Source organism: Oncorhynchus nerka, linkage group LG8, assembly GCF_034236695.1.
Source record: "Oncorhynchus nerka isolate Pitt River linkage group LG8, Oner_Uvic_2.0, whole genome shotgun sequence".
In the NCBI taxonomy this organism is placed as follows: domain Eukaryota; kingdom Metazoa; phylum Chordata; class Actinopteri; order Salmoniformes; family Salmonidae; genus Oncorhynchus; species Oncorhynchus nerka.
The window spans coordinates 22,736,110-22,757,351 of NC_088403.1; the positions used below are offsets into that span (position 1 = coordinate 22,736,110).

General features: G+C 40.2%; 2 protein-coding genes across 6 annotated transcripts; both read right to left on the bottom strand.

Moving 5' to 3' along the window:
* Nucleotides 1–685: 685 nt before the first annotated feature.
* On the bottom strand, nucleotides 686–5,410 carry LOC115132953 (zinc finger protein 397-like). 3 transcript variants are annotated; one of them, XM_029665700.2, is made up of 8 exons: nucleotides 5,083–5,410; nucleotides 4,756–4,952; nucleotides 3,839–3,943; nucleotides 3,635–3,730; nucleotides 3,202–3,312; nucleotides 2,903–3,023; nucleotides 2,499–2,792; nucleotides 686–1,880 (listed from the first exon to the last, which is right to left on the bottom strand). In XM_029665700.2, exons 1-8 carry the CDS (start codon nucleotides 5,114–5,116, stop codon nucleotides 817–819), a joined length of 2,022 nt encoding a protein of 673 aa, XP_029521560.2. In that variant the 5' UTR covers nucleotides 5,117–5,410; the 3' UTR covers nucleotides 686–816. The 3 variants fall into 3 exon arrangements, with proteins under 3 accessions (XP_029521560.2, XP_029521561.1, XP_029521562.2); XM_029665702.2 differs by lacking the exon at nucleotides 686–1,880 and adding an exon at nucleotides 1,926–2,173; XM_029665701.2 differs by lacking the exons at nucleotides 4,756–4,952; nucleotides 5,083–5,410 and adding an exon at nucleotides 4,113–4,395.
* Nucleotides 5,411–12,469: 7,059 nt separating this feature from the next.
* LOC115132955 (zinc finger protein 239-like) lies at nucleotides 12,470–21,025 on the bottom strand. 3 transcript variants are annotated; one of them, XM_029665704.2, is made up of 8 exons: nucleotides 20,770–21,025; nucleotides 19,457–19,653; nucleotides 19,221–19,325; nucleotides 19,017–19,112; nucleotides 18,364–18,474; nucleotides 18,065–18,185; nucleotides 17,267–17,473; nucleotides 12,470–14,922 (listed from the first exon to the last, which is right to left on the bottom strand). In XM_029665704.2, the coding sequence occupies exons 1-8, from the start codon at nucleotides 20,801–20,803 to the stop codon at nucleotides 13,937–13,939; spliced, it is 1,857 nt and encodes a 618-aa protein (XP_029521564.1). In that variant the 5' UTR covers nucleotides 20,804–21,025; the 3' UTR covers nucleotides 12,470–13,936. The 3 variants fall into 3 exon arrangements, with proteins under 3 accessions (XP_029521564.1, XP_064877605.1, XP_029521566.1); XM_029665706.2 differs by having other exon boundaries at nucleotides 14,694–14,831; XM_065021533.1 differs by lacking the exons at nucleotides 18,065–18,185; nucleotides 18,364–18,474; nucleotides 19,017–19,112; ... (1 more) ...; nucleotides 19,457–19,653; nucleotides 20,770–21,025 and having other exon boundaries at nucleotides 12,470–14,831; nucleotides 17,267–18,058.
* Between the last annotated feature and the right edge of the window lie 217 nt (nucleotides 21,026–21,242).

Here is a 21,242-nt window from a genome sequence, read left to right on the forward strand (position 1 = left end):
TACCAAATGTAAAGAAATTAGGAATTGAGAGGATTAGACGCTACAATCGTCTGTCCACAAATGATTTTGTGTCTTGGAACAATCCCAATGCGCCACTTGAGGATTGGCAGATTTGTTGAGTCATAGTGTGTATGTATCTCAATAATCCAACACATAAGAAAAGATGGATTTGAACCCTGGACCACTGGTTTTGCAGATCTGGGAGAGAAATGTATAGACTATGGCTGGATTCAATCCGTATCACAGAAGATCTGTGTTCAAATTTAAAGGTTATTTCCGATTGAGTCGACATATGCAGTATTTACCATGAACACAGTCTCCGCAAACGCAGGAACAGTGCCTTTCAATTTTAATCGCGCTATAACGCAAATCTTCTGCAATACAGATTGAATCAAGCCCGTTTATACCTTGCTCTAACATAAGTTCTGATCTTCAACATTCTGATTGTGCCCACATTTTTTACACAATTAATTGTACACAATTAAAGAGACATCTTGAACCGAAAGTTTTCAGATCTCCCTGAACAACACGGGAGGTAGTTGGGGATGCATTGTTTCTGCATATTTTACAAGTGTAAAGGAATCTGGAGGTTTAAACCATTTTAAATTGGGTCAATGTAAATCATAATCCCGTTTCTAAAATCATTATTGTTATTTGTAGTTTCCAATATCATGTGTAGACATGAAAAATCGGAAGAAGTTTATTGAAAAACATGTTTTGGTATGATAATCTGATATACAAAAGAGGACCTGTAAAATCACATGTATACTGCTAGTATTTACATTGGAATGAACTCCTACATAGTTTATTTTGTTCTCAATTTTTTTTTTTTACAAGACTTTGTCTGTGTTGGGAGTACTTTTGGAGAATCTTAACCGGTCGATGAACTCTTCTCATATGATTTACCATATTACCCCTTTGAGTAAATGTTTTCCCACACTCTGAGCACCGGTGAGGTTTCTCCCCAGTGTGTGTATATATGTGCGTTCTAAGAGAGTCAGAGGTAGTGAAAGATTTGGGGCATTGGGTGCAGGTGTAAGGACGCTCGCCTGTGTGAGATCGCAGATGAACCGTAAGATGGCAAGATACTTTGAAACCCTTTCCACAATGTTTACAGGTGTGGGGGTTTTCTCCTGTGTGCGTTCGTGTATGCAACCGCAGTTCTCCTGAGGTAAGGAATGCCTTACCACATATGCTACATAAATAATTCTTTTCCCCAGCATGCATTCGCGTGTGTCTCACTAGTGCACACTGCTGGGTAAACCTCTTACCACAGACAGTACACATGTGACGGCGCTCCCCAGAGTGAATGCGTACGTGCACTTTGAGATCATAAGCACTCCTATACCTCCGGTCACAGTGTTCACATGCAAATGGTCTTTCTTCTGTGTGAAGTAGCTGGTGCTTTTTCAGTGCCCCAGGAGTAGCATATCGTTTGGGACACTGGTCACAATGATATGGCATCGTGTGAACTCCCATATGTAGCGTCAACAGTGATGGTTTTTTGAAAACCTTCCCACACTCACATGTATGAGTCCTGTTCTGGGGTGCAGGGGATCCCTCTTTTTTCGTGTCAACCGGTTTGATCACCCTCTTTTTGACCACCTTTTTTTTCTTGTCAACCGGTTTGATCACCCTCTTTTTGTCTCCCTTTCTGACCACCTTTTTTTTCTTGTCAACCGGTTTGATCACCCTCTTTTTGTCCCCCTTTCTGACCACCTCTTCTTTCTTGTCAACCTGCTTTCTGTCCTTTTCTACTTGGTCGGTCGTGCAGAGGTTGGCCATTTCACTGTGAGAGAATGGAGGCAGAGTGCAGGTAAGAACCTGGCATGGCTTGTCAGCATTCACCATTACGTTGAGAGAATGATCCAAGTCCAATTCTGTAAAGAGAAAATACAGGAGATACGATTACATAACCACCATATATATAGATTCATATTTTTACACAGGTAAATGCCAAACTAAAGGAAACAACAATATAAAATGTTTTCAAAGGGCGTTGGGCACCTTGGCATAGATTCTACAAGTGTCTGGAACTCTATTGGAGGGATGCGACACCATTCTTCGACAATAAATTCCATCATTTTGTGCTTTGTTGATGGTGGTGGAAAATGCTCTCTCAGGCACCTCTCCATAATTTCCCATAATTGTTCAATTGGGTTGAGATCTGTGACTGATGGCCATGGCACATTGTTAACATCGTTTTCATGCTCAAACCATTCAGTTAGCACTCATGCATTGTGGATGGGGGCATCGCCATCCTATGGAGGAGGCATAGCCATGGTAGGCAAAATAATAGCCTGCCCAGCATTTCTATACATGACCCTAAGCATGTGACTTTAATTGTTTAATTAAGTCAAGAACCACACCTGTGTGGAAGCACATAGAATAGACTTCGTATGTCTCATTTACTCAAATGTTTTTATTATTTTTGCAATTACTTGCACATTATAATTCATATACTTTATTAGTCATTTGAACTTTTTTATTTTCCTTACCATCACAGGGTACTGGAGTAACCAACACTGAGGTCTCTGCAGGTGACAGACCCTCCTGTTCCTGTGATGTTGACAGTCCTAGATCCTCCAAACATCTATCAGTGTCTTCATCCAGGATTTCATTGTGGTCTTCATATTCACTGACCTCTACCCCCTTATCTATGCATTCATTGTCATCTGAGTATGGCCTCACATTGTCAGAGTTGTCTGGCTCGTAGTTAATAACAACTCTCATTTTTGGAGGGATGGACAGTGTGGACAGGATGGTATCTGCAGTGTATTTAGAGACATGACCTGAGTAGGAGAGAACATCAGTTAAACTCACCTACATTGGCAAGTAAAAAATACAAGAGGTGTCCAATTGGACTATTTACTTCATAGCCATTATCTGGATGGAGACTTACTCTTGTTCAGGTTTCCATGACGCTGATGGTGCTGCAGCACTGTCTTCAGTTGTTCAGGGTCAAAGACAGTCTGTCCACATTCCTCCAGGACAGAGGGGGCAGCACTGAGCCATGCTGTTGTCTAAGAGGGGCAGGGCAAGGGGAGCAGGGCAATGCAGGATAATAAAGAGTTGAAATACAAAACCTCAAGTGGCTGGTACAAGTTTGGACATGACCAAAAACACCATTCAATTCATCTGTAGAGCCACATGATGTGATGTTCCGTCAATCTTTTAGAACTGAGATGTTTTCCTCAGTACCTGCGTGAGGTCTGGTACAGGCAGCAGCTCCTCCAGTCTGGAGAGGAACTCCCACACCAGTGTCTGCAGCGCTGTGTCATACCGAGGGCCATAGTGGACTGGGAACACCTCCTGTGGAATAGACAATATCGCATGAAATGGGTCTAGTGCCAAATGTCTCCATTTAAGATGCACTCCAGCTATTTTGGAACTTTTCCTGTTAAGAAACAATATCCCAAGTATAAGTACAGTAATGTACACACATGTAAGGGTGCAAACTACAAGCAGTAGGCCATTCAAGGAGTTGGTCTGATGTGATGTCATCAGCCTCCTCCCTTACTTGTGGGAACAATGGAGGAGCAGTTGATCTAAGTAGATGTTCAACTAGTAGCCTATTTCAGAAATATATTCAAGCAAACAGATCATAAAGAACTCTAGAGAGAAAGTTCCTCACCTGGAAGAAATGCTCCCTCTCAGAAGGGTCTTCCAGCAGGGTTTGGACTAGCTCCACAAAGTTAGAATCTGAAGCCTCCAATTCATCACCATGACTCTGTCATTAGGTGCAAACAAAACATCAGACAAATGTACAGGAGTGCATCTTTCAGAAATAAAGTTCTTCCCAGTGTCTCATTCATAAAGTGTTGCCAATTTAAACTACCTCTTTGTGTAAGGATTTTTCTGTCAACGTGTGGATTATGTCCAGGTGGGCCTGGATGGTCAGGAGGCCAGCTCTGCCCGCACTGCAACACAACTCTAAAACCATCTGGAACAGAGGTGGATATGTGAAAAGCAGGACTAGGGCCAGGGTAGTCTGAATAATCAGGCTGGAATACACAATTTATTGGTACATACAGCATGAAATGAATGCCTGCAAAATTGTGTAAGTGTTCCTTACAAGCCAGAATGTTGAATAAAGTTAAATGTAAACTTACTCTACCAGTTGTCTGTGTGGTTTGTCCTTCAGATGCTTGAAACTCGATAAAATATCCACAGGAAAGTATTGTCTAGAGCCTACTAAGGTGAAGGTAATTATATATTGGATTTTTTCTCTCTCTCCAAGCTTGCCATGACAATGAAAATGGTATTTTCTGAATCGGGAGGATAGAGAATTTTTTTGTGTGGAATTGTAGGGGAAAGAAATATTGAAAAATATACACGCACAAAAAAGGTGTGGATTGTTCTCCATCCTCCCCCGATCCAGAATATTGGTTCTATAGCTATTGAAGAGAAAAACAAATATCCAATATTAAACAAATTTTACCTAGGTGCTGAACCATATCTCTAAAAGGTTGGGTAAACAATAATTTCCTGTGGAGATGTCGCAAATGCTGAAGGACAATCCGCCAGACAACCGGTAGAGTAAGTTTAAATGTAATTTTATTCAACATTCTGGCTTGTAATGAACATTCATACGATTTTGCAGGCATTAGTTGCTGTCTGTATGTACCAATGAATTGTGTATTACAGCCTGATTAATCAGAGCAGACGTACAGTAATTGCAGCTAGTAGCTGCCCATAGTTTGTTCCATCATAAGACTCTTCCCATCCCAACCCTCAATATTTCCACTCTCTCACCCTTGCTCTCAGTCCTATAATGAGTTGGGTCCTCTGCCTGGAGCTCAGCAGCTCTGGAACCATCTCTGTCACCAAAGTCACAAACTCCTCCAGCTTCCCATACTGCATCACATTACGCTCTTGAGCCACTTGCCACATGAAAGCTGACATCAGTCGTAGAGGTGGAACCAGGAGACGCAAGGAGAACAGAGGGAGATCTGTCGCCGAAGAGAAGAGCAATTAACAGATAAACAAATACATTCCATAACTCAGCTAGTTACTATTATTAGAAGCCATGTGTAGGCTATAGGACATATTTGAATGGAAATCACTTTTCTACAAACTAACCTTGTTCTGATGCTGGATCAATAATGATATCCATAGCTAGTTTGCAAAGAAAAAGAAGCCACTGAAACAAGCTACTGTTAGCTACCTAAAGAGTTTGATGCTAATGTTAGGAGTGACCAAGCCTAGAATATACACTGAGGGTTTACAACGTAGCTAAAAAGGTTGATATCTTTATGCAAGCTAGCTAATACTATACTAGTTAGCTAGCAAACTAAACCCGTTTTCTATAGATAGCCAACATTTGCACATCCCATTACTTTTACCAAAGATGTTCTACTCATCTATCTGTGCTTTGACGAACAACAAACAAATCATTGACCTCGACGAAGTACTGTACTTCCGGGTGATGTTTAAAAACAATCCTTCAGAATAAAGGTCCTCATTTTTAAAAAGAAAGATGCATACCACATAATATTATTCTCTTTGTATTTAGTCATTGCAATATATCATTTAGTTTAATTGAGGGTTTATAATATTTCCCACCAAAATAGCCTAATTCTCCTAACCTGCTGTGTAAGTTCTCCTAACCTGCTACAAAAAATTCCTGTATACCACCTAGTCAAAACCCTGACTGAGAGACAGCTCCACTTCCGTAATTAAAATGAATAAAATATTATTAAATGGTTCATATTTTTGTTTCAAATGTCAACAAAATTGCCGTTACTGTCCTGCCATCTAATAAAGAAGATTTGAGCTCTCATCATTGTGGAAAAGGCTTGTCCAGCGTACTTGCCTTGTCAGATGGAGGTCAAAGTCATCTGCAGTTTTCTGGGGAGCTGCCTCTAAACCATCAACATTAATTCATAGGGATGATAATAGAGCTCGCCAACTAAAAGCCGTTCAGCCATTCCCATGGGGAAAATGGATGGGGAAAGAATAGGGTTTTGGGATAAACGTCAAAAATAAGGTCAGAGGTTAACACAGGCTTAGGAGATCTTGAAGAGATCTTGAACGTTTTGTTCTATGAGATAACATCAGTCATTTAACATGACCTTAATGAAGCCTTTATGTGCTCTGTGCTTTTTTAAATTACATAAATACTTAAACATTCACAAAAAGTGACTTTAGCTGATGAAGTTGATCTCATAGAACAAAACGTATAAGATCTCCCAAGCCTGTGATTACCGCAGAACACATTTTTGCAGTTTATCCAGCTTCGTCCAACAAACCATGGCTGAATTAGTGCCTACAAAAATGCACCATTGCTACTGCTCTCTATGTCGGAGCTGTCGTGGATGAGAATGACATGATCTACTTCCTTTTCCCCACAAACATCTGAGAGAAATGACTTTGCCACGTCTATGGCAACATTGTAATAAGCTGATGTTATATGAAATGCTTAATTAGTACATTTAGACCAGTGTTGAACATTTGCCCTTTCTTGTGTTTGTTACTATTGTAGCACATTTCATCTCAAAATATGAAAAGACAATATTTGAACTGTTGGACTGCAAGAAGTCATTTTGTTGACCTGCAGCAATAATATTAAGACATAGCTGACTCATTCAATGAATGATATTACCTAATGTAAAGAAATTAGGAACTGACAGGATCAGATTAAGCTACACTCTTGTCTGTCCACACATGATTTTGTATCTTGAACAACCCTACTATACTATGCCACTTGAGGATTGGCAGATTTGTTGAGTTATTGTATATCTCAATAACCCAATACAAGATTAGAAGACAAGGATTTGAACCCTGGACATCAAATTGTATTTATGTGCTGAATACAACTGGTGTAGACTTTACCATGAAATGCTTATTAACCAACAGAGTTTAAAAATTAAAAATAAAATAGTAACACAAGGAATAAAAACGAGTGGAGTACCAGTACCAGATCAATGTGTAGAAGTACGAGGTATTTGAGGTAGATATGTACATGAAGGCAGGGTAAAGTGACTAGGCATCAGGATAGATAATAATACGGTATTTGAGGTAGATATGTACATGAATGCAGGGTAAAGTGACTAGGCATCAGGATAGATAATAACATGGGTACAATAAATAACAGAGCAGCAGCAATTGATGAGTTTTAAAGTGTGTGTGAATGTGCATGTGTGTGTAATGTGTATGTATATGTGTTTGTGTTGTGTCGGTTTGTGTGTGTGTGTGTGTGTGTGTGTGTGTGTGCTTATGTAGTGTATGTGAATGTGTGTGGGAGTGTCAATGTAGTGGTGTAGTGTTGAGTGAGTGTCTATAGGGTTTGTATATACAGTGCCTTCAGAAAGTATTCAGACCCCTTGACTTTTTCCACATTTTGTTAAGTTACAGCCTTATTCTATAATTGATTGAATTGTTTTCCCCTCTCATCAATCTACAATCAATCTACAATATCCCATAATGAAAAAGCTTTGTAGAAATGTTTGCTAATTTATAAAAAATAAAATAAATAAAATATCACATTTACATTAGTATTCAGACCCTTTACTCAATACTTTGTTGAAACACCTTTGGCAGCGATTACAGCTTCGAGTCTTCTTGGGTATGCCGCTACTAGCTTGGCACACCTGTATTGGGGGAGTTTCTCCCATTCTTCTCTGCAGATCCTCTCAAGCTCTGTCAGGTTGGATGGGGAGCGTCGCTGCAAAACTATTTTCAGGTTTCTCCAGAGATGTTCGATCAGATTCAAGTCCAGTCTCTGGCAGGGCCACTCTGATGATCCCTGATGAAAACCTGAGAGACCTGTTCACCTTCCAACAGGACAATGAGCCAGACAAGACAATGCCTCGGGACAGGTCTCTCAATGTCCTGAGAGACCTGTCCCGAAGCCACTCCTGCATTGTCTTGTCTGTGTGCTTAAGGTCATTGTCCTGTTGGAAGGTGAACCTTCGCCCCATTCTGAGGTTCGGAGTGCTCTAGAGCAGGTTTTCATCAGGGATCACTCTGTACTTTGCTCCGTTCATCTTTCCCTACGATCCTGACTAGTCTCCCAGTCCCTGCTGCTGAAAAACATCCTCACAGGATGATGCTTCACCGTAGGGATGGGGCAAGTTCTCCTCCAGACGTGACGCTTGCCATTCAGGCCAAAGAGTTCAATCTTGGCTTCATCAGACCAGAGAATTCTGTTTCTCATTGTCTGAGAGTCTTTAGGTTCCTTTTGGCAAACTCCAAGCAGGCTGTCACATGTGCCTTTTACTGAGGAGTGGCTTCCGTCTGGCCACTCTACCATAAAGGCCTGATAGGCCTGATTGGTGGAGTGCTGCAGAGATGGTTGTTCTTCTGGAAGGTTCTCCCATTTCCACAGAAGAACTCTAGAGCTCTGTCAGAGTGACCATTGGTTTCTTGGTCACCTCCTTGACCAAGGCCCTTCTCCCCCGTTTGCTCAGTTTGGCTGGGCGGCCAGCTCTAGGAAGAGTCTTGGTGGTTCCAAACTTATTCCATTTAAGAATGATGGGGGCCACTGTGTTCTTGGGTGAACTGAACTTCTAGAGAGAGTTTGCTGCACTGAAAGTAAAGGGGATGAATAATTTTGCACGCCCAATTTTTCAGTTTTTGATTTGTTAAAAAAGTTTAAAATATCCAATAAATGTCGTTCCACTTCATGATTGTGTCCCACTTGTTGTTGATTCTTCACAAAAAATACAGTTTTATATCTTTATGTTTGAAGCCTGAAATGTGGCAAAAGGTCGCAAAGTTCAAGGGGGCTGAATACTTTCGCAAGGCACTGTATCTACCTCAAATACCTCGTACTTCTACACATTGATCTGGTACTGGTACTCTACTTGTGTATTTTTATTTATTCCTTAATACTATTTTATTTTTAAACTCTGCATGGTTGGTTAGTAAGCATTTCATGGTAAAGTCTACACCAGTTGTATTCAGCACATAAATACAATTTGATGTCCAGGGTTCAAATCCTTGTCTTCTTATCTTGTATTTGGGTTACTGAGATACACAATGACTCACCAAATCTGCCGATCCTCAAGTGGCATTGTACAGTATTGTTCAATATACAAGACTCTCCTCCTGAACAGCCACTGTAGGTCTATACACAACACAACCATTGGGTTAGGCAGCAAATAAAAATGTTTTTGATCAGTGACAGCAGAGCCGGCTGGGCTTCAGGTTTGGAATATCCATTGCAGTGTATAATGCAACCCAGTTTTACTTACACCATCCCAGCAGTTATCTTAGAAATCAGTGGCGATTTGAGCATGTAAATGTTGGTGGGGCAAAAAAATAAAAGATATGCATGCCAGCAAAACCACTACACTAAACAATACATTCATTGCACTATAACGGTGACAAACGGTTCCCACAAACTGTTAGGGCCTACATAAAGCTGTCCCAACCGCACCATAGTGAATTCTTACCACCGCTACACCTGGGTGTCAGCGGAGCCTTGTCTGGCAACGAAACAGTTCATTCAGTCTCGTTTACCGCCTTTTTTAAAAACATAGCTGATATGACTGACTTGCTTACAAATGTGGCTTCTATTGACAATTGAGATGTACAAATTATGGCATAAGGGAACAACGTGCGGATAAGAGGCAATCTGTAATTCTATAATTTCAATTAAGACATTAATGGATGGACAACATATACTTATTATTACTTTCTTGGATACAGTACACACATCTCCCTGGCATATTACATTATGCAGCAGCATACAAGACATTTTTGGACTCACCTTGTTGTGCTATGCTCACTTGAACAGGAAGGTGGTGTGGCAGTCCTTCTTGTGGGCTCTAGAAAGAGGCACAAAATCCCGACTTGGAATTTTCCGTATTTTCCCATTCTGAACTAGTTTTTATCTGAGTTCCCAATTGTCTTGAACTCACTGAAGTTTGAGATTTCCATGTTCACCGTTTCCAGTTCTTTGGAACGCGGCAGAAGTCATGCTGGATTATCAGCATGGCCAATGTATTCAAACTCTTCTGGCCCATGGTGTTACCCCATTTTTCTTAATATCCAATTGGTAGTTATGATCTAGTCTCATCGTTGCAACTCCCCATCGGACTCAGCGACGGTCGAGAGCCAAGCCGCACTAATTTAACCCCAAGCCAGCCGCACCATTGTGTCGGAGGAAACACTTCCTTAACTATTATGTGATTCCATTCCACTAATTCATTTTTTTAGACCAGTTAATTACATCCAATATGCAAATAGGAGATTAATACAATAAAGTCTTAATTTATTACAATTAAAATACTGTGTATGAATACCGGAGTCAGCTTGCAGGCGCCGGGCCCGCCACAAGGAGTCGCTAGAGCACGATGACACAAGGACATCCCGGCTGGCCAAACCTTCTCCTAACCCGGACGACGCTGGGCCAATTGTACGCCGCCTCATGGGTCTTCCGGTCACAGCCGGCTGTGACACGGCCTGGAATCTAACCCGAGGCTGCAGTGGCGCCTTAGCACTCATTGTTGAATTTGAGATTTGTGTAATGTTTATGTCCAATGTCTGATAAGCACGGCCACGTTTTATCTATAATTTATTTTCATATGACAAGGATTGTAAAGAATTTGCCAGTAGTTTTCCGACTTGATGCATGTAGATGACTGCTTGTCTAGCTTGCTAGCTAAGATTTTAAAAGTATGATGTTGACATGATCAGTCCAATCAATGCTACGGTAGATATAACATGATTTGACGTAATTTTGTCTATGGCCAATGACCTTGAGCCTTCTTGGATAGGCAATTATAATGTAAGTCTATAGCAGCACCCAAGGGGCTAGATTTTACCCATAGATTTTGTGGTGGCGTGGTGTCCCCATGAGTGACAGAACACTGAGCCAATCACGGCACAAACAATGGCATGATATTTTTTTCACTGTAAGAGCTACTGTAAATTGGCCAGGGCAGTTAGATTAACAAGAATGTAAGTTTTCTGCCCATATAAGACATGTCTATGTCCTGGGAAATGTTGTTGTTACTTACAACATCATGCTAATCACATTAGCGCAAGTTAGCTCAACCGTCCCACAGGGGGGGAAACACCGATCCTGTAGAGGTTATTAATATAAGAAATTTGAAATGATTTATACTTTTACTTTTTATACTTAAGTACATTTGACCAATTCCACTTACTTTAGATACTTAAGTATATTTAACACCAAATAATTTTACTCAAGGTGAGCCCCACCTGTTTTTTGTGTGTGCCTGTTTTGCATGTTATTTTGGCATTACTACGTGTCACATATCAGTTTGCAAACAATGTAAAAAAAATAATAATAATCATTGAGTTGGTTGTGGAAAAAGTATTTAATTGTCATAATTGAGAAAAAGATAGATAGAAAAAGATAGAAAATGACTCAAGTAAAAGTGCCCTGAATGACGCGTAGCCACTGTTTGAAATATAACTTTGCTCTGTTCTTCTCTGAACATGCACTTCTTTGACTATAGGCTAAGAATGATTTGATTGAGACCACACAAATAGCCTATAGGCGCACATGATATTGCGCGCCCAGTGGAGAATCATAGATGAAGGGGCTCCATCGCGGACATCGATATATAGCCTAATAAACAACTAATTCTAAAACGCTAGACTACATTTAGTCCCCTGGACTAGATTTAAACAAATACTAAACCAATATCTCCTTGACTGAAATTGAAAAAGCACGAAGCTCCCCCATTCCTAAATGCCATTTACATCTTGCGCTAACATACTGTAAATCCTGTCCTGATTTTGGCAACATTCAGACTGTGCCCACATTTGACATTCCCATTTTTATTTTCAAAACGCTATAGGCCAATATCTATTTTCAGAAATGTTGGTAAATTAACTTTTATTGTTTAAAGAACTTATGAAATACATTGGTGTTTTTTCACTAGGCTATCTAATCATGGCGTGGGGTTGTTGAATGACATATTTGTTTGAAATCTATCGCTTGGTGTAATTTCAGAGACAAATAGTATATATTTTTGCAAAACACTATATCGCCGTAATCTCAGAAAATAAGCAGTAGGCCTAGATTACTGCTATGTAGTCGAATGTATAACAAAGCCTAACTACATTTTAACTGTACAAATGATACATTTGTGACATCAATATTAAAAAAAAAATGAATCAATACCATAATGAGATGTATTAAAAACATTTACATTTGGCATTTTAGTCATTTAAGCATATGCTCTTATCCAGAGCGATTTATAATTAGTACACAAGACGCACATTCCACATGTTAGTGAGCTAGCTAGCTTGTTTACACCTGGCAAAGAAGTTCCACGCGACTCGCACTGCTGCGTCACAATACCTGGCATTCTGGTCCTGGGTCAGCTACTCACGCAGGTCTAGGATTCGTTTCAGCCAGGGTTAATTTGAATTTCACATATGACTTATAGTGTGGATAAGGTTACCAAACACTCCAGGATCCAGACACTTAAAAAAAAAATCCACCTAAAATGGCATACTCAAATTTAACTGCCTGTAGCTCAGCACCTGAAGCAAGGATGTGTATTTTATTGATACCATTTGAAAGGAAACACTTTGAAGTTTGTGGAAATGTGAAATTAATGTAGAATATAACACATTAGATCTGGTACAAACAAAAAAACATGCATTTTCTATATTTCATCATCTTTGAGAAATGCAAGAGAAAGGCCATACATTGAGATAGGATTCTAGGTGTAATTTAGATGTTGTCCACCAGATGACAGCAGTGTGTGCAAAGTTTGACTGATCCAGTGAAGAATCACAACACAATATTTTGTATCTGCCAGGAGTTTGCCCAAATGTGCCGAATTGGTCAATGTATACATTTTCAAATACATAACTTTAGAGAACATACAAAAATGCTATGGTAATAATTGTTTTTAGCTTACACACTCCCAGGAATGTCATAAATGATGGATCATTGGCTTCCCTACAGAACATACACTAACCTTCACATCTAGATGGTAGGGCGGGGTGGGTGTGGAGCCAGAGACAGCAGTGGGGTCAAACTGTAAAACCCAGTTCCTACATTTGAATATAAAATGTGATTTTATCAAATAAAAATGATGCTACATTTTTATCTCTGGGACCCTCAGGATGACAAATCAGAGCAAGATTACTGAATGTAAGTACATGATTTACCTTCATAGGTGAATGTACCAAACCAGTGTTTTGTTGTTGTGCACAATCCTCAAACAATTGCATGGTATTTTTTTTGCTGTAATAGCTACTGTAAATTGGACAGTGCCCATATAAAACAAGTCTATGTCCAGGAAAGTTGGCTGTTGTTTACAACATCATTCTAGTCACATTATCGCATTTTGAGCAACAACTGTCTTGGTTGAGGGACACCAATCCCGTAGAGGTTAAAGCGCCCTTATTAAGATGGCTAGGTGAGACAACCACCACATATCACAGTAAAATACCGTATTCAAACATTCCATTTCAACTAAACAATGGATATATAGTTTTGCTTAAAAATAATCGTTTTAATATACACCTAAAATCAATGAATTGGCACACACATGAAGGTACCCACATGCAATAATTTCAGGTGAAAAAACACCAATGTGAAAAATTGGTGGATATAGCATTTTGGAAATAAACTCATGTAGCCAATTCCATTGACGCATAGTGAACAGAGTGTGATCAAATCTTCCTGAAGACCTCTGGAGGTAGTCGGGACACTTTGTATATGTATATCTTACAGGTGTTATTAAGGAATCTGGTTGGTCAAACAGTTTAAATTGGGTAAATGTCACCATCATCATCCCACTTCTAAAATCATTATTTGCAGTGTAAATATCATGTGTAGATGTGAAGAACCTTGATTTGAAGTTTATTGAAAAACATGTTTTGATATGATAATCTGATATACAAAATAGGACCTGTAAAACCATGTATTTAAAACAGAATTATACATGGAATTTCTTGTCTCAATAATTCCAATCAATATTTCGATTGGAATTACCTATTACATAGTTTCTTTCGAACTCAAAGCATTTTTACGAGACTTTGTGTTTCTTTCTGTTGGACTGCTTTTGGAGAATCTTAACCGGTGAACTCTTCTCATATGATTTACCATATTACACCTTTGAGTAAATGTTTTCCCACACTCTGAGCACCGGTGAGGTTTCTCCCCAGTGTGTGTATATATGTGCGTTCTAAGAGAGTCAGAGGTAGTGAAAGATTTGGGGCATTGGGTGCAGGTGTAAGGACGCTCGCCTGTGTGAGATCGCAGATGAACCGTAAGATGGCAAGATGCTTTGAAACCCTTTCCACAATGTTTACAGGTGTGGGGGTTTTCTCCTGTGTGCGTTCGTGTATGCAGTCGCACTTCTCCTGAGCTAAGGAATGCCTTACCACATATGCTACATAAATAATTCTTCTCCCCAGCATGCATTCGCGTGTGTCTCACTAGTGTACTTGGATGGGCAAACCTCTTCTTACAAATAGTACACATGTGACGGCGCTCCCCAGAGTGAATGCGTACGTGCACTTTGAGATCGTAAGCACTCCTGTACCTCCGGTCACAGTGTTCACATGCGAATGGTCTTTCTTCTGTGTGAAGTAGCTGGTGCTTTTTCAGTGCCCCAGGAGTAGCATATCGTTTGGGACACTGGTCACAATGATATGGCATCGTGTGAACTCCCATATGTAGCGTCAGCAGTGATGGTTTTTTGAAAACCTTCCCACACTCACATACATGAGTCCTGTTCTGGGGTGCAGGGGATCCCTCTTTTTTCTTGTCAACCGGTTTGATCACCCTCTTTTTGTCCCCTTTTCTGACCACTTCTTCTTTCTTGTCAACCTGCTTTCTATCCTTTTCTACTTGGTCGGTATTGTCCTTGCAGAGGTTGGCCATTTCACTGTGAGAGAATGGAGGCAGAGTGCAGGTAAGAACCTGGCATGGCTCGTCAGCATTCACCATTACGTTGAGAGAATGATCCAAGTTCAATTCTGTGAGAAAATACAGGAGAACAGATATAACCACCATACAGTGAGGGAAAAAAGTGTTTGATCCCCTGCTGATTTTGTACGTTTATCCACTGACAAAGAAATTATCAGTCTATAATTTTAATGGTAGGTTTATTTGAACAGTGAGAGACAGAATAACAACAAAAAAATCCAGAAAAACACGTCAAAAACACGTCAAATATTGCGTTTTAATGAGGGAAGTATTTGACCTCCCTGCAAAACATGACTTAGTACTTGGTGGCAAAACCCTTGTTGGCAATCACAGAGGTCAGACGTTTCTTGTAGTTGGCCACCAGGTTTGCACACATCTCAGGAGGGATTTTGTCCCACCCCTCTTTGCAGATCTTCTCCAAGTCATTTAGGTTGAGGCTGACGTTTGGCAACTCGAACCGTCAGCTCCATCCACAGATTTTCTATGGGATTATGGTCTGGAGACTGGCTAGGCCACTCCAGGACCTTAATGTGCTTCTTCTTGAGCCACTCCTTTGTTGCCTTGGCCGTGTGTTTTGGGTCATTGTCATGCTGGAATACCCATTTACGACCCATTTTCAATGCCCTGGCTGAGGGAAGGAGGTTCTCACCCAAGATTTGACGGTAGATGGCCCCGTCCATCGTCCCTTTGATGCGGTGAAGTTGTCCTGTTCCCTTAGCAGAAAAACACCCCCAAAGCATAATGTTTCCACCTCCATGTTTGACGGTGGGGATGGTGTTCTTGGGGTCATAGGCAGCATTCCTCCTCCTCCAAACACGGCGAGTTGAGTTGATGCCAAAGAGTTCCATTTTAGTCTCATCTGACCACAACACTTTCACCCAGTTGTCCTCTGAATCATTCAATGTTCATTGGCAAACTTCAGACGGGCATATATATGTGCTTTCCTGAGCAGGGGGACCTTGCAGGCGCTGCAGGATTTCAGTCCTTCACGGCGTAGTGTGTTACCAATTGTTTTCTTGGTGACTATGGTCTCAGCTGCCTTGAGATCATTGACAAGATCCTCCCGTGTAGTTAAGGGCCGATTCCTCACCGTTCTCATGATCATTGCAAATCCACGAGGTGAGATCTTGCATGGAGCCCCAGGCCGAGGGATATTGACAGTTCTTTTGTGTTTCTTCCATTTGCGAATAATCACACCAACTGTTGTCACCTTCTCACCAAGCTGCTTGTCTTGTAGCCCATTCCAGCTTTGTGTAGGTCTACAATCTTGTCCCTGACATCCTTGGAGAGCTCTTTGGTCTTGGCCATGGGGGAGAGTTTGGAATCTGATTGATTGATTGCTTCTGTGGACTGAGAAACTGAGATTAGGAGCACTCCCTTTAAGAGTGTGCTCCTAATCTCAGCTCGTTACCTGTATAAAAGACACCTGGGAGCCAGAAATCTTTCTGATTGAGAGGAGGTCAAATACTTATTTCCCTCGTTAAAATGCAAATCAATTTATAACATTTTTGACATGCATTTTTCTGGATTTTTTTGTTGTTATTCTGTCTCTCACTGTTTAAATAAACCTACCATTAAAATTATAGACTGATCTTTTCTTTGTCAGTGGGCAAACATACAAAATCAGCAGGGGAGCAAATACTTTTTTCCCTCACTGTATATATAACCACCATATATATATATATATTGTAAAGGGTTGGTCTCATGTTTCATGAGCTGAATTAAAAGATCCCAGAAATGTTCCACATACACAAAAAGCTTATTTCTCTCAAATGTTGTGCACACATTTGTTTACATCCCTTTTAGTGAGCATGCATCTTTTGCCAAGATCATCCATCGACCTGAAAGGGGTGGCATATCAAGAAGCTGCTTAAACATTACGATCATTACACAGGTGCACCTTGTGCCATGGAAAATAAAATGCCACTCTAAAATGTGCATTTTTGTCACATAACATAATGCCAAAGATGTCTCATGTTTTGACATCCGGCTTCTTCACCTGTGGGATCGTCTGAGACCAGCCACCCAGACAGCTGATGAAACTGAAGAGTTTATTTCTGTCTGTAATGAACCCCATTTGTGGGGAAAAACTCATTCTGATTGGCTGGGCCTGGCTCCCAAGTGGGTGGCCACTCATGGCTGCGCCCCTGCCCAGTCATGTGAAATCCATAGATTAGGGCCTGATGAATTTATTTAAATTGACTGATTTCCTTATATGAACTGGAACTCAGTAAAATCGTTGAAATTGTTGCGTTAACATTTTTGTTCAGTATATAAATTCGAATTTAGATGCTATATTAGTCTAACAATGGATCAGTGTTTGACCTTTTTTATTTTCCTTACCATCACAGGGTACTGGAGTAACCAACACTGAGGTTTCTGCAGGTGACATACCTTCCTGTTCCTGTGATGTTGACAGTCCTAGATCCTCCAAACATCTATCAGTGCCTTCATCCAGGATTTCATTGTGGTCTTCATCGTCATCTGAGAATGGCCTCACATTGTCAGAGTTGTCTGGTTCGTAGTTAATAACAACTCTGATTATTGGAGGGAGGGACAGTGTGGACAGGATGGTATCTGTGGTGTAATTAGAGACATGACCTGGGTAGGAGAGAACATCATTAAATTCACCTACTGTATATTGCCAAGTTAAAAAGACAAGTGGTATCCTATATGACTCTGTTCTTCATATCCATCATCTGGATGAAGACATAGGGCTCGATTTAATCCGATCCACTTTAGCCAACATCCACATAGTGCTTTGGCAGTGTCGGAGGTAGAACTGCGTTAGAGCTGTCAAATCCTTAAGTGGCTCCCGGCATTACACCTAAAACGGACATTGCCATTGGGTTCACGGAGTCGCATTAACAAAAATCCCATGCAACCTTGTTTACAAGTTGGAACACTGGAATGTGAGATGTAATCTATACCTCAATTAGGATGACAGAAATCCTCATCATTTAGTTGAATGATTTCTCAATTCGAGCATAATTATTTCTATATAGGCTGCACTTTCTCGCTCAGAACTTCGAACGCTTGGCAGGTGTGGCTTCATGACCATGATCGGAAGAGCAGCTTCTCACCGATTTGACGGCTCCAACACAGTTACACCTCCGATACCGCCAAAATGTCCGCTATGCTGGTGTCTGCCATCGCAGGTTAATGGTTGATCTGATTGAATCTAGGCCTTACTATTGTTCAGGTTTACATGATGCTGATGGTGCTGCAACACTGTCTTCAGTTGTTCAGGGTCAAAGACAGTCTGCCCACATTCCTCCAGGACAGAGGGGGCAGCACTGAGCCATGCTGTTGTCTAAGAGGAGCAGGGCAGGGGGAATACAGTACATTAAAAAGTTCAAAAGTGTTTTTACCAGCCACTTGAGGTTTTAGACAAGTTTTGAAATGACCAAAAACACCATTCAATTCATCTGTAGAGCCACATGACGTGATGTTCCGTCAATCTTTTAGAACTGAGATGTTTTCCTCAGTACCTGCGTGAGGTCTGGTACAGGCAGCAGCTCTTCCAGTCTGGAGAGGAACTCCCACACCAGTGTCTGCAGTGCTGTGTCATACCGAGGGCCATAGTGGACTGAGAACACCTCCTGTGAAATAGACAATTTAGCATGAAATGGGTCTAGTCTCCATTAAAGACGCACTCCAGCTTTTTGGAACTTTTCCTGTTGAGAAACAATATCCCAAGTATAAGTATGGAAATTTACGCACACTTAAGGGTAAAAACAAAACAACAAAAACCTTTTGAGCAAAATAGTGTTTTTTACACAACTAAAAACTTCATGGAGGCCATTCGAGCAGTTGAGTTGGTCTGATGTTGTCAACCTCCTCCCTTGCTTGTGGGAACAATGGAGGAGCAAAAACATAAAATAAAAAGGCCCCGACCGCACCCCCCCCACTTGTACTATGTCATACCTGGATCACCTGTTGAGATGTGCCTTTTGTTAAGTAAATTAGGTGATCAAGTATGTGAAAAGGAGACTGGCGTGCCACTTTAACAAGATCTTTAGGGTATTCTGAATGCAGAAGAAGGATACTTACCTTTAATCTAAGTAGATGATGTTCAACTAGTCTATTTAATAAATAGATTCAAGCAAAAGGATCAAAGAACTCTAGAGAGAAAGTTCCTCACCTGGAAGAAATGCTCCCTCTCAGAAGGGTCTCCCAGCAGTGTTTGGACTAGCTCCACAAAGTTAGAATCTGCAGCCTCCAATTCATCACCATGACTCTGTCATTAGGCGCAAACAAAACATCAGACAAATGTACAGGAGTGGATCTTTCAGAAATAATGTTCTTCCCAGTGTCTCATTCATAAAGTGTTGCCAATTTAACTAACCTCTTTGTGTAAAGATTTTTCTGTCAATGTGTGGATTATGTCCAGGTGGGCCTGGATGGTCAGGAGGTCAGCTGTGCCCGCACTGCGACACAACTCTAAAACCATCTGGAACAGAGGTGGATATGTGAAAATCAGGACTAGTGACAGATGTACAGTAATTGCAGCTAGTAGCTGCCCATCGTTCGTTCCATCATAAGACTCTTCCCCTCCCAACCCTCAATATTTACACCTCTCACCCTTGCTCTCAGTCCCAGGATGAGTTGGGTCCTCTGCCTGGAGCTCAGCAGCTCTGGAACCATCTCTGTCACCAAAGTCACAAATTCCTCCAGCTTCCCATACTGCATCACATTACGCTGTTGAGTCACTTGCCACATGAAAGCGCACATCAGGCGTAGAGGTGGAACCAGGAGACGCAAGGAGAACAGAGGGAGACCTGTCACCGAATTGAAAAGAGCAATTAACAATTAAACAGATAAACAAATAATAAATTCAAAATCGACTGATCCCATAACTCAGCTAGTAATATATATCCCATAACTCAGCTAGTAATATATATCCCATAACTCAGCTAGTAATATATATCCCATAACTCAGCTAGTAATATATATCCCATAACTCAGCTAGTAATATATATCCCATAACTCAGCTAGTAATATATATCCCATAACTCAGCTAGTAATATATATCCCATAACTCAGCTAGTAATATATATCCCATAACTCAGCTAGTAATATATATCCATAACTCAGCTAGTAATATATATCCCATAACTCAGCTAGTAATATATCCCATAACTCAGCTAGTAATATATATCCCATAACTCAGCTAGTAATATATATCCCATAACTCAGCTAGTAATATATATCCCATAACTCAGCTAGTAATATATATCCCATAACTCAGCTAGTAATATATATCCCATAACTCAGCTAGTAATATATATCCCATAACTCAGCTAGTAATATATATCCCATAACTCAGCTAGTAATATATATCCCATAACTCAGCTAGTAATATATATCCCATAACTCAGCTAGTAATATATATCCCATAACTCAGCTAGTAATATATATCCCATAACTCAGCTAGTAATATATATCCCATAACTCAGCTAGTAATATATATCCCATAACTCAGCTAGTAATATATATCCCATAACTCAGCTAGTAATATATATCCCATAACTCAGCTAGTAATATATATCCCATAACTCAGCTAGTAATATATATAACTCAGCTAGTAATATATACATAACTCAGCTAGTAATATATATCACATAACTCAGCTAGTAATATATATCCCATAACTCAGCTAGTAATATATATCCCATAACTCAGCTAGTAATATATATCACATAACTCAGCTAGTAATATATATCACATAACTCAGCTAGTTAGTAATATTACAAGCTATGCGTAGGTAGACTATAGGACATATTTGAATGATCCATGTAAAAACAAAACAAAAATGTAATGAGTCATGACATATCATTTTCTACATTTAACTACTGCTATGTGATAAGCAATGCATGACAAAGCAGCAAACTAACCTTGTTCTGATGTTGGATCAATAATGTTATCCATGGCTAGTTTGCAAAGCAAAAAGCCCTCGAAACAAGCTAGCTAAAAAGTTTGATGTTAACGTTAGATAGTGCGACCAAGCCTAGAATATACGTTATATTAAAGCGATTGCAACGTAAATAAAAAAGTTGACATATGTACTCAAGCTAACAATACCCTAGTTAGCTAAGATAAATAAAACCGTTTTGTACAGAGGGTGCTAGATCCAGTGTCTCGACAGCAACACTAAAAAGGTACTTCCAGGTCATGGATTTCGAAAACATTTCTAAATAAAGGTCCCCCACGTTACGTAATAGTATAAATGCGTCAATAACCAGTGATTATTAATGATATATGAAAAATAGTTGTCTGAACATGAACAATGATTAACATTTTTTCATAATTAAGGGACATTTTTGATTAAAAGTGGGTTTTAAAACATTGCTGATACCTGTATAAGGAA